Source organism: Rhea americana, unplaced genomic scaffold (genome assembly GCF_003343005.1).
Source record: "Rhea americana isolate MKP2758 unplaced genomic scaffold, rheAme1 scaffold_242, whole genome shotgun sequence".
NCBI lineage: Eukaryota > Metazoa > Chordata > Aves > Rheiformes > Rheidae > Rhea > Rhea americana.
The window spans coordinates 180,340-193,971 of record NW_028186360.1 but is presented as its reverse complement, the minus strand read 5'-3'; the positions used below and the strand labels follow the sequence as shown (position 1 = coordinate 193,971).

The window sequence follows — 13,632 nt, the reverse complement described above, 5'->3', positions numbered from 1 at the left end:
AAGAGCTGCTTCTTAAAATGCTGTGGTTTGCATATATCTGTGCCTATAGCACTACCTGTATATCTATTTAGGGATACCCATCTTCAGTTTGCAGCCTCTGATGGTTTGACTTTCATATTTAGCTAAAACAAACCTAGAAGTTTAAACCTAAGACCTCAAAGGGTTCAGAATCCTWACTACTACTTAGACAGGGAAATCTCACTGATTTAATAGCAAGCATTTACTGCCTAAATGATTTCAGAATTGTATCTCACTTACATTGGTGTAAGTCAGGAGTGATTCCACTGAATTTAATGAAATTGCACTAGTAGAGTCAAACCAGGATCTGAAAGCCCACTTTTGTCCTATCTTCAATCCGGAGTTAACTTCAAACACTGTGAATGTCATTCTTCCTGACTTCTGGGCCATGCAAGTTTGAGATGGGCATTTGATGCTCTGTGCTACCACCTACAGTCCATCTGTGGCCACTTCAGATAATTAGCTCGAACAGAAAATACTGCTGCTAATCCTGTCAAGTGCACATAGCATCAATCTGTTGCCTGCTGTCCATGCAGACTTCAGTGAAAAGTTGACAGAAAAAGGAATCAGGAGAAACAGAAAAGGTGAATGTTGGTGGGAAGCACATCTGGATCCAACAACAAGTTGGAAGCAGATGTTGGTTTTACACTTGTTGCTTTGCTTCGGGAATCATGGTGTTGATGGGGACCGCCAAACATCTTCCCATTCATCTGGCATCTAAAATCATGTGTGTCTTTAGAAAATAAAGCATTGCTTTGGTAGAGTAGCGTTTTCACTAAGACTGTCTGGTCTGTTTCAAAATCAGATGTTCTGCCTTGCAAAGGTTTATTTGTTTTACATGCACAAATGGCTGGGTCTATTACATTCAGCACTCCCACACTGGTTTTCCCTTTCTTCTTTCTACCCTTTGCAGCTGCAGAACAGCATGGTAGATTCAATAACAAAATAATAGAAAAATCCTTGATTTGGTTTTCAAACTTAACTAATAAAATGGTTTGTTCGTTTGTCTTTTCTCTTTAGAGCCCCAATGTGCCAGGAGTTACAGACCCTCTGCTCCACACAAGGGTAACTCGAGGTCTTACAGATTTCAGACTTTAGTACACATTTTTTTCATAATGGTTCGCAGGATGAGATATCTTCATTAAAAAGAAGCTAAGAACGAAACCTGGAGCCAGGTTCTAGTCCCTGCTTTGCAGCTGCTTGGTTTTTCAGCTGTGGCCAAGATGCTAAGCTTTATGTCCTCTGTAAAACAGGATTATGAAATGTCAACGTCCATTTAAAAATCTGTGAAATCTACATAGGAAAACTGTTCAAGATGGTAAGTATCATGCGATCTCTGTCTTTTTTCATAGGGGTTGTGTGTGTGTGTGTGTGTGTGTGTGTGTGTGTGTGTGTAAAGAGAGAGAGAGAGAGAGACTCCTCCAGAATTTAATAATTAAAAAAAAGCAGCTTTAATATGATAGCATCCTTCAGCTTATATACAAACAGTACCACTGAAACACAGACATTATCTAAAAGATGAAGGAGCAAATGTTTGGGTAAGGATRTCACAACAGCAACCACTTGTGCAGAAAACCTACTTGTTCTGTTAAATGTCATGGTCAAGCCCAGAAGTTTCTCCGTGCCTCAGTTTCCATACATAAAAAGAGAATAACCAAATCTCATAAGACATTATGATATACATGCATCATCATTTCTGAAGTGATTAAAACCTGTATTATAAGTAGTATATTAGATCCTACAGAAAGGATCTAGTAGATACCTTCTAAGTAGCTAAGATTTGGCTAAACAAAGTATGAGGATTTCACCTGACAGCTCAAGTTTCCAGCTCTGCATCTCACCCTATTTGGGATGTTATCAGCACTTCATAGGGGAATCAGTATAGATTATCTGCCTGTGTACCAGCTGCTTCGGTTCATAGCTTCCCCACACACATACATCACAGCAGATCCAACTTCTTCTGTAATTACTGAGCTTCCAGGGAGCAAACACACTGCCTGCTTTGCCATCTTGGCTGAAGAGTGATAACACTCAGCAGATGGTTCTGTGTAGTGATAATGGTTTAAGAGCTTTAGACAGAGATATGCAGAAAGCAGTAGTTTTGAGTTTAGAGAAATAAGACACAGACAGAATTCCTATTGAATTCAGGAAGAGCTAACACTGAGGAACCATGGCAAGATTTTTACCTTAAAGACAGCATTCATGAGTCTCTGGTTAATAAACAGAAGCCATTAGGAAATGTGGAGGAGAGAGTGATCAATTCAAGTGAATATCCTTCAGTAATAACTGATATAAAAGCACATTTATATTACTTGAGAAAGAACAATTTTAGTTTTCGGACACTTAAAGCTTTCTTTATTATAAACCTCAATTTCACATCATAAAACTTTCAGAACTCCCAAATGACTTTTCTACCAGGAAATCAGTCTAATTCATTTTGTTCTTGAGTGCATCTACCCTTTCAAACTTAGACCAAACTTAATATATTAATCAGGTAGCAGATAATATCAGTTAACAGCTCTTCTGCAACATTATGTTAGGAAAGCAACTAGAACAGGCAAYGATGTCTAACACAACCGATTTACTGGTTAGCATCTCTCTGGTGAAAAACATTTCCTAGTTTTCTGAGCTACAAGGGACATTACTCCTCACTTCATGTATTCTCTGAAAATAAATCTTCAGTAATCAGGTTTGTATTGTAAAAGTCACGGTGACATCTTGCTCCCCAGTCAAAAAAATGAATGCTTGGTTCCCTAAATTCAACACTGAAGAAATAAATCCTCAAGTGTCAAGACCAGTGTTGGCCATTTTTTATTCCTTTTCAGATAAGAACCAAAACTTAAGTGACTAGAGTAAGATTTTAGCAATCCTTGTGCCACAAAGAATCAGAAAAGCTAAGCATTTGATATGTCATTCTTTTTACAGACCAAAACAAAGTAATGCTACTGAATCCTGTCAAAAACAACTATCCATTTATTTCTAGGGCTCTCCATACAAAGTTGTCCAGTGTTTGCCAACTTTGTACTTTGGAAGAGGTATAAAGCTAGCAAACAAAGTTATAGAGTCCTCAGATAACCCTTCTAAATGTGTGAGCCTTGATCTTCTTCCCTATCTGCAAGTCACAGGGAATAAACTCACATCTCTGGGGTTACTGTAGAGCAAGGAAGATCAGAATTGACTTCTAACAGCAACTTTAAACCTCACTACAATGCATTAAATCTGGGAATCCTAAAGCAAGCTACCCGGTAAGAGAAAGAAAGAAAGAAAAAAGAAAGAAAAAAAAAAAGTACTTCTAACAGCAGAGTTACTCCTAAATGAAAAAAAAATGAAAGCTCTGAATGATAGCTGCACTTTTACAACCGGCTGTTTGCAACAGAACACATCCTATCTGGAATCAGTCCTTCATTTGCAGCAGAAAACCACCCTCTTTCCCAAAGATCAAACCTGCCTAGAATCAGATTTGGAATCTAACAGCTCAATAACGCTAAAAATTGGCGGGGAGGAGGAGGGTGCCAGGGCACTGCACAGCGTTTTGGGGCTCATCTCCGCGGGATGCGGGACTGGCGACGAGGCAGCCGCTCGCGTCGCTGATGCTGGTCCCGCCGGCCCCAGCCGCTGCCGCCGATGCCACAACGCGGGGTGACGCGGCCGCCGCCCCGCACCATACAGCTCCGGGCACCCCCACAAAATAAAACAAATAAATAAACTCAGAGCGCGCCCCTCTGCCCGGCCTCCCGCCCTCGCTGCCCCGCGGACGCGCTCAGGATGCTCCGCAGCTCCCCGCCGCCCCCGGAGCGCCTCACCACGCTGCCCGGGACCCCCCCACGCCGCAGCACACTCACTCACCCCACAGCAGCAGGACGGCACCAGGCGCCTCCATCCCGGCGAGGGGCCGCGGGGGACGGAGCCCGCATGGGGCGGCCGGTCCGCAGCCGCGCAGGGCCCGGCCCGCCTCAGCCCCCCCGCCGGGGAGGCTCCTCTTCATGCCTCGGCGTCCAGCCCCGGGCGGCGGCGGCGGCGGCGGGGGCGGCGCGGAGGGGCGCAGCTCCCCCGCCCCCGGGTGCTCCCAGCGCCGGGGGCGGCGGCGGCGGCGGCGGGGGCGGCGCGGAGGGGCGCAGCTCCCCCGCCCCCGGGTGCTCCCAGCGCCGGGGGCGGCGGCGGCGGCGGCGCTGCTTGCGGGCGAGGAGCGGCCTCGGACGGAGCTGTGCGCGTGTGTGCGCGCGTGCACGCTGCACGTGAACGCGCCCGCGAGGGCGTGTGTTTGCACGCCGGTGTCCGTGCATGGGTGCGCATGGGTCAGTGTTTGCATGTGCACGTTCACGTCGAGAGCGCATGTGTGCACTTGTGTGTGCACATGTGTGCACTTGTGTGTGCACGTGTGCATGCGTGTAAGCGCATATGTGTGCATGTGCTCACACAAACCCCTGAGTCCGCATGAGCGTGTGCACACGCGAGTGCACATGCCTGCATACAAGCACCGCCATGCCTCCAGGCCCTCTGAGAGCCACGGCAAGCAGCAGGAAGCCCTCGTAGAGCAGCACTCGCCTCCTGCCCCGGGAGCCGGGGCAGCCTCCCCTCTCCTGCTTCGACCCCCTGGCAGCAGCGGCGAAGGCAGGAGGGGCTGCAGGCCACGGGGGTTATCCCATCTGCAGCCCAACTGGGCTACGTCGCACCAACTCCTCAGCATTTTAAGCCGAACATGTGCAGAGAGCRGTCCTAAGCCTGCACTGATGCCAGCACAGAGGAGCCAGGAGCTTGAASAAAATGCTTAATGTATTTTTCTGTTGCCATTTCATCTCTGTATGGCTCTGTCCARAGGGAGAGCGGTACAGCTCCTTATTTTCATCAATATTTAAAGGCTGTATTCCTGGAGCTCTCTCTCTAGGAAATTAGCATCCCTAGCAAGAACCACTAGACTGAGAAGCTGCTAATGAAGCCTTTCCTTGGCTAAGAATATATGTACTGTTCAGTTTTAATAAGGAGCCAGAGCATATCTCTAGGTACAGGAACATTCAACCTCAAGAACTGTGTTTCAGCAGTTACTGCCATTGTTAAAGGTCAGAWATACCACAAAACTTTAAACTTCAGAAAAATGCTAATGTCCTACACAAGAACATATGCACATTTCTACATCAACTGGGTTGTTTGCATTGGCTTTAAACCTGTCATGAACGAGTAACCTTCAAACTCTTTGGAGAGTTCCAGGTAGTATYCCCACCACGCTGCAGGATTAGGCTTTGCACACATATCTGAAAGCAAAGTACTCAATACACAGACTAAAAGCAGCCATCTAATTTATGCTGTTATCTAGGCAGAAGGAAATGGAAAAACTTGAGAAACCGCAGAGAAGGTTGTGAATCCAATGTGTTGAAATGGCTCTACAGACATTTAAGTGTGTAAGTTATAATGAACCTTCTTCATTTGTGTGCTACTTCTTCCTCTTAGCTGAAAGCAAATCTGGAAAAATACCACAGGCCATAAATAATCAGTAGGTCAGAGAGATCATCCTTCAGCTGAGGGGCTGCCACCTCTTGCTTCGCAAGGAGTCTCTGCAAGCTATCGCTGTCAAAAGGACTACAGGATGCAGAGCAGTGACAAGCGTGAAGCTCCACACACTGCAGACCCACTACAGCATCCTTCCTAAAAGGGAAACTGAAATCTTACTGTTGAAATCTGTTACAGGCAATAGCTGATGTTACAATCAGTATTTCCAAGAATTTGGATCAGTCTTCAGGAGTGTTAAGACATTGCTTCATATACTGCAAATTGTMCAGTAGACAGCATACCACACAATATACATTATACAGGTATTTGTCACATAGGATATGGAGATAAGGCAGACATTTTTCTTTTAATCTATTTTCATTATCTTCACTTGTTTCAGAATTTTTAGAAAAAAAAACATACAAAATTRGCAGATTTTTAGATTCACAAGATACTGCTTTCAAATAGCAAGATTCAGCCAGCACTTCCCATTTTATATCTGTAGCAGATGCAAATAAAGACGCAAATAAAACCTTCAAGGTAGAAAAATAGCTAAAATTTACAAGCAAATGGCCCAGTTCAGAAATGGTCAAGTTATAATAAATCACAAGCAAACTATGCTATTTTCAGCAACATGTACTTATGTAAAATGAGTAATTCTGATATGCAGGTATATCTGAAGAAAATTGTCATGGGATTAGAATTATCAATAAAAGGCAACTTTAGYTGTGTAAAGGCTTTCACTAACACTGTTTCTATCAGTTGTAGTAATGCTAACCCTTTTACTCCAGAAAGGCCACGAACTTTTTTATTTTGCAAGTCTGCCTTAGCAAYTTCATGTCTCTATACCAGCAGATAGCCATTTCGCCTTCAAATTAGATATCCTATAAATTCTAATCACTGCATATAACTCTAAATCTCTTCCCAGACAAGAAGCACTAATAATAATCTCAAAAATAATACGCTTAAAAGCATAGTTTGATGTAATTCCCCAAAACACAACCTCCAGCAAGCACACCATCTCGTTTTTAGGTACCCTGCAGATAGAGCTGTAATCACATCACTTCAGGCACTGTTTCAGAATACTTAAATCTGCTAAAAAGCCACTGACTAGAAAAATGACTAGCAACAGGCAGGTAAGTGACTGCTTCAGTGTTTAAAGTTCTCAGGGAGTTTGAAACAGGAAAAGTAGATGGAGTCAAGCCAGACAGGACAGGTATTATCATGAGCACCCGATCATTCATAGTTGTGTGAGATAATGTAATGAAATCTCAGGCTCCAGAGGTTAAACTGATCCAACAGACAGAACCATTCAGAAGCAAAGTAGCTAAAGATACTACATTATGAAAAGCAACACTGCCCTTCCTTGTAGCATAAAGTGTTAGCCTGATAAAATACTCACTTGGTAGTGCAGATCGATACCTGAATCCACTATGGGCCAGGAAGTTTTCTTCTGCGGTCCCTAGCATGGTAATTTTGCATAATAGTTATATTAAGATTTTTAAACCACATTTTAATGGAATTGCTTACTGAAATGTGGTCAGGAAGAACAGGTGAAGGTTCAGCTCATCTGCTCTTTTTTTGGTTTTGATCTAAAAATAAGCCATCTTGCTTTCAGCTGGTTAGTTAATCTTTCTTCTCCCACTCAGTGGTCCTAGGAGTATGTCTTTCCTATTCCAGAAAATTAAAACACTAAAAAGGACCTGCATGTCATTAAAACTATTTCCTCCTTTGCRTTCTGCTTGCATAATTCCACAGAAATGTTTTTCCTGTATTTCTACACCAATGTAGAAAAAGTACAAATATGCTAAAAATATCATCATTATTAGTAAATGGCTTCTTCCTATGACTGAAAAGATATTTTTCAAAGACCAGACTGTGGTACTGAGTGCAGATAAAGCTAAAATGATTTTAAGCTTGTCAGATTTCACCATCCAAAACTCTTTACACCTATGTGACCTGAACCAAAGGGGGAAAAATTATTTTTCATGCAAATATCTTGATTTTCACATAAGAACAGATACAGATTAGGGCAGTACACACATACTTATGCCACTGTTCCAAAACTTTAAGACACATGTGAATTTGCTCCTTGACTTCAGAAGGGTTCTTGATACTGACAGTTAAGAATCTAACCAATATGTAAGTATTTCCTGAGATACTGAGCTATCCATCTATTACACTGAATGGTTGAGGTCAGAAGGGACCTCTGGAGATCATCTAGTCCAACCACACTGCTGCTCAAGCAGGGTCACCTACAGCATGTTAGACAGGATTGCGTCCAGCCAAGTTTTGAATATCTCCAGAGAAGGAGATTCCACAACCTCTCTGGGTAACCTGGTCCAGTGCTCCATCACTCTCACAGKRAAGAAGTCCTTCCTTATATTCATGTGGAACTTCCTGTGTTTTAGTTCACACTTGTTGCTTCTTGTCCTGTTGTTGGCACCACCAAAAAGAGTTTGGYCCCATCCTCTTGACACCTGCCTTAAAATATTTGTASACATTGATAAGATCCCCCCTCAGTCTTCTCTTCCCCAGGCTGAAGAGCCCCAGCTCTCGCAGCCGTTCCTCATAGGGCAGATGCTCCAGTCCTCTGATCATCTTCATAGCCCTATGCTGGACCCTCTCCAGGAGCTCCATGCCTCTCTTGTACTGGGGAGCCCACAACTGGACACAGTACTCAAGATGAGGCCTCACCAGGGCTGAGGAGAGGGGCAGAATCACCACCCTTGACCTGCTGGCAACACTCTTCCTAAGGCAACCCAGGAGACCATTGGCTTTCCTGACCACGAGGGCACGTTGCTGGCTCATGGTCAACCTGTCATCCACCAGCACTCCCAGGTCCTTCTCTGCAGAGCTGCTTTYCAGCASGTCAGCCCCCAGCCTGTACTGGTGCCCAGAGTTATTCCTCCCTAGGTGCAGAACTCTGCACTTGCCTTTGTTGAGCTTCATGAGGTTTCTCCCCACTCTGCTCTCCAGCCTGTCAGGGTCTCTCTGAATGGCAGCACAGCCCTCTGGTGTATCAGCCACTTCTCTCAGTTTAGTATCMTCAGCAAACTTGCTGAGGAGGCACTCTGTCCCTTCGTCCAGGTCCCTGATGAAGAAGCTGAACAAGACTGGACCCAGTACTGACCCCTGGGGGACATYGCTAGCTACAGGCCTCCAACTAGACTGCACTGCTAGTGACAGCCACCTGAGCTCTGCCTTTCAGACAGTTCTCAATCCACCTCACTGTCCACTCGTCTAACCCACACTTCCTGAGCTTGCCTACGAGGATGTTATGGGAGACAGTGTCAAAAGCCTTGCTGAAGTCAAGGTAGAAAACATCCACTGCTCTCCCCTCATCTACCTAGTCAGTTATTCCATCATAGAAGGCCATCAGATTATCTGGTAGCCTTCCCATTGGCAGAACATTTTAAATATTGGTTAAAGGAATTGGAACATTCAGATATTTTATTAATTTTCTGGTATTTTAAAGTGCATTCATGCCAAAAAAAATGAAAGAAAAAAAATCAAGCTATTACCATATCCTATCCAGGCTACTACCTACAACTAATAAAAATGGCTTCAGAAATGTCATGATGGACATCAAGGTAAAGTAGAATAGATACTATATGAAAATGAATTTACTTACAAGAGGAAATAAAGAACTGAAGTAGTTCATGTGGATTACTGTGAAAAATTATGCCCTCTGTTTCCCCCCCAAACACATATAAATGGCTATACATATCCTACTCTGTCCCCTAGAAATAAGAAAGATTCTTTTAAAGTAGTCTTGTTAATTAAATTACACAGAATAGCAATTGATAGTGACAGCAAGGACTCCTAATAGAGGTCTTACAGCTTCTACCCCCCACTTCCAATGCAAGATACATAATGAAGGCATGAAACATTCCTTGGAAGTCAGCAAACACAGAACACAAACACAAAAAATCTCTGCTTTTCTAGCAGAAGAATGTAAGGGGGAAATTCCAGAGTCAAGGGCCCTCCACGAATGTGTCTGTCCCTTTATGTATGCTGATACATGGAGGCCTGAGCATGGCAGGATAGCTTAAAAGACGTGACTGCAAGCTTGGGCACAGGGCTCTTACCCTGGTCTGCAACTGAGCTATTGAAGGGCTTATCTTCCTCCTGCTTCGGTTTCCTTAGCAGCAGTAATATGCTAATGCCACTCATGGCACAAAGCTTTGACTGGTACAGATGGCTAACACACTACTCATTCCAACTTCTGTCCCATCTGATCTGCCTTGTTTTATGGTCTACGTTATGAAAAGATCTCTTCAAGATCTCTTCAGAGCTAAACTGTAGGAGCTACTACGTGTAGCTGATTTCCAACTGYTTTATCATAAGAAACAGCCTAAGATTGCTCTTGAGTTACGTCATACACATTGTGATCTTTTCTTCCTGTTGTACACTGCTATTCATTTTTTTGTACATCAGGCAGAAGCGTTAGTGTAAAAGAAAGTCTTTGTGATTTGGCTCAGGCACAGGAAACAAATCATGCCTTCATTTTTAATGTAAACATTAATAAAATATGCACAATGCTCTATTCCTTCCAGACCAAATAAAGCCAATATTAATTTATGGTCTTTTAAACACTTCAGTGTAAGGTATRTTTTAAAGCCCTCATTTTTTTACACAGAAAATGCATTAAGTCCTCTCAAGACAGGCTGTTTGAGAAGCTTGGGAAATGCCAACAAGGAGATTGTCTCCAAACATGGTTTTGTCTCTGAGAATAAGAGAAATAACTTGGCTTGGAAAATTAAAGGAAAGCTAAAAGAAGAGAGATAGAAACACACACACACACACACACACACAAAACAAATATATATATATATATATAAAACAAATAATAATGCTGTTATAATTTATATAAAATCTCATACAAATTGAGTCAATCTAAAGGAATATTCAAAGACTTTTTTGTAACCCTTGAAATTTAGCCAACTCTCAGAGACTGGTGAAATAGCACATACTAACAAACTTACCTATGACAGAAAGTAGCAATGGTTATTCTAAATCAGTTTAAGGATTTCTGACTCCAGACATGTACTCCCTTCCATGACACTATGATTCATTCAATATCATACTTGCATGAAAATGGACTGATTATCCCTTTTAGATGCATGAAAGACTGACTTCCATAAACAAGTATCGTTAAAAGTGTGGCACTACATAAAATGTAAAATATTGCTATAATAACTGGAGGCACCAAATAAATGCAGGACACAACATTTAATTTTTTTTTTCCAGTTTAATTCCTACTGGACTATTGAAATTCTGCTTATAAAATAAGAGACACATGCATTCATCAAGGCCAGCTTCAACTAGTTATTACATTCACCTATTTGTATTTCTATTGTAGTAAATCATCCTCCTTTAATCCTGTAATCTTTCCACCTCAAGGCAACTTGCACCTCTTTCCACAAACACGTCTCACAGAAGTTGCTGCATAAAATTTGAGCCCGGGGACAAAGATTGCCTTGCCATAGCTTTCTAGACCAACACAGATCTTTGCAGTGCAACTGTGCAAAGCTCCTGTCTCCGTCACTTGAGGACAAGATAAGATCCAAAGAGACCTTCGCCAATCCATGAACTCAGTTATACTTAGTTATATTACATATAACATTGTTGTCCCCGATTGAGAAACAACGCGTGCACATCTTTTGCTTCTTAATAGGAAATTCAGAAAAAATAAGTTGGCAGTGTGCCTAAAATCACATCACTGATTGTCAGTACTATTGAAAAGGGAGAAAGAAGAAAAGCAAGGGTCACAGAGACGTTTCATTGCTCCTGTTTTCTATCACTGTCATAGATCTTTCCACAGGTCTAGTACATATCCATTCACATAGAGTTTTCTCACCCTTTGAGAGCACACTTCCCAATTGAAAAACCTTGGGATTCCCTCTAAATGCCTTAAATAGAGGAGGAGAACAATTATTTTCCCCACATAGCAGTGAAACTGTTGTTTGCATTTCCTAGTGCATCAATCACTTAAAAGAGTTACACTTCTGAGTTTACTGCATATAAAGAGAATTTATCATCCACTCAGGTCCTTCTGGGCACAAGCAGCTAAGAGCAGGTAAGTGTGCTGAATTATTGTACTTCATGAGCTGGCAGAAAAGCTACTCTTTTCTCCCCTAGTGCCACGCTACCTGTTCCTATCCTTTTGCTGCCTCTCCAAAGTGCTGGCACAAGTGTTTATGCTATTGTGCAGTAGAATAGATCAAAGTTACAATTAATCAAGMAAAATCAAATAATGCATTTCAAAAATTTCAGGCAGCACAGAAAGGGAAGAGGACATGGGTAGAAAAGATGAATTGAGGGTTTATTTCAGTAGCACTTGCTACCTTCACTCTAAATCAAACAGCAGCATATGTTGCTGAAACTGGTGTGTTTAATCACTGAGAATTATTCCACATTTTAAGGAAATTTCAGTTATTAAGGAAACTAAAGCATGTATTTATGTATTAGTTAACATTAAAAAGCATCAATCCTTAAATAAAAGTATTGCTTTAAAACATAGTGGAAAGGAAAGAAGATTCTCTTTTTAAGTGTTCCCTGTCACAAGGGAACAATGAAAGGTTTTAGTCTTCATGAAGTTACATCTAAAGGAAAATCTAGCCCTTCATATTTGTTAACTGATTTACTCATGGTTTTTAACTCTAGTAGTTCAACATTATTGCATATTATAGAAACATTAGTGAACTCTTAAACAGGATCCCTTCTTATCAGCACTCCTTTTTCCAACTTAGGCAAGATTYGAAACAACAAAAAAGAGATAGCGATAGTCACCATAACAATTTTACTAGACATTAAATCCCTGCGCAGAAAGGAAGTGAGAAGCTAATACAAATGAGCATGAACACTTTAAATAACTTAGATTAATTGAGACAGGCAGCTATTTTGCTGGTAGATGGAGATGCAGAATATTCCAAAGGTGAGCTATCTTTACCACTGTCTCCTGAGATTTCTAAATCAGAGGAAGGATATGAGTAAGTAGATGGCAGGCACAGCAGGTGTTATACTAAGAGCACATATGTGCACACAGAGTTTCCTTCTAGCATATCAGCTGGTTGATTAGTTGCAGCTCAGTGATTTCAGGTGGAATTTACTGCTTGATGTTGGCTTGAGTACTTGAAGTAAAGCCCAGTGAAAAAGAGCCACACAGGGAAAGTACAGTATGGTACTTTGGGAAGCAAGATTTCTCAGAAAACTTCACTGCCTCCCAGACTCGGAGGTGCACCACAAAATCTCCCTAGGCCAAAAGCTAAACCAAGATTTAAAGTCTGCAATAAAATCAATTGCAAAGACATGGAAAGGTTTTGGTTTTGTTTTGTTTTTGTTTTTTTGTTTTTGTTTTTTTTTGCACTGCTGTCACAAGCGTATCATCTGTCTTAAACACCCATCAGAGGTTCAAATATGATTATAAATGGGAGTTTCAGATACAATGTGAATACCCCAAAACAGAAATATAATTATACAAAAAAAAAATTTAAAGTGCATGTGGAAAAAAATCGTAAGTATTTAACTGAAAACATATACTTGTGCACACCATACAGGTAAATGCTTTTAAAAAGTACTGACACCCCAAAATATTTTTAAATTGCTCTGTCTTCTGCACATTTGTCCCAACTGCCCCTCTACTGAAAAATTCTCTTTTTYACTGTTTACTCTTAAAATTATTCTTCAGTTGTTAAACAATTTTTCAATAAAATAAATGTCTACAATTGATCTTGCTCTGAGGAAAGGTGTTTCCAAGATTTGAAATAGTTAAAGGAACAGATTGATGGTTAGAAGAAGTGAATGAAAAGATCAAAATCTCCTAAACAACATTTTATCTTTTCCATTTTGCCAAGTATGAAATCAGCATTATAGGCAGAATTGCCATAGTTCGTAGAATAGGCTCAGAAAGCCCATCTGTGAAATGTTCCTCAGGTGAGTAGGTCCATGGATTTAAGTTAAATCATTTTGGGTAAGAGATGCTCACAGATRTTTCTGGCAATAATAACATATAGATTTACTTTTTTAAATTAATTCACTTTGAAACCTAGCGAATAATTAATTAATTGATAAAGGGCTTGCATTCAAATTAAACTTCAAAAGAAGCTGATTTTCCTTAACTGACTA

The 13,632-nt window shown here is 41.5% G+C and overlaps 1 protein-coding gene across 1 annotated transcript in view; it reads right to left on the bottom strand.

Moving 5' to 3' along the window:
• RAMP3 (receptor activity modifying protein 3) overlaps positions 1-4,086 on the bottom strand; it is a 54,337-nt gene extending 50,251 nt beyond the window's left edge. Inside the window, exon 1 of the mRNA XM_085306625.1 lies at positions 3,865-4,086. Within this exon, the coding sequence (XP_085162751.1) occupies positions 3,865-4,003 (139 nt within the window). The 5' untranslated portion in view covers positions 4,004-4,086. The remainder of the gene's footprint in view (positions 1-3,864) is intronic.
• Between the last annotated feature and the right edge of the window lie 9,546 nt (positions 4,087-13,632).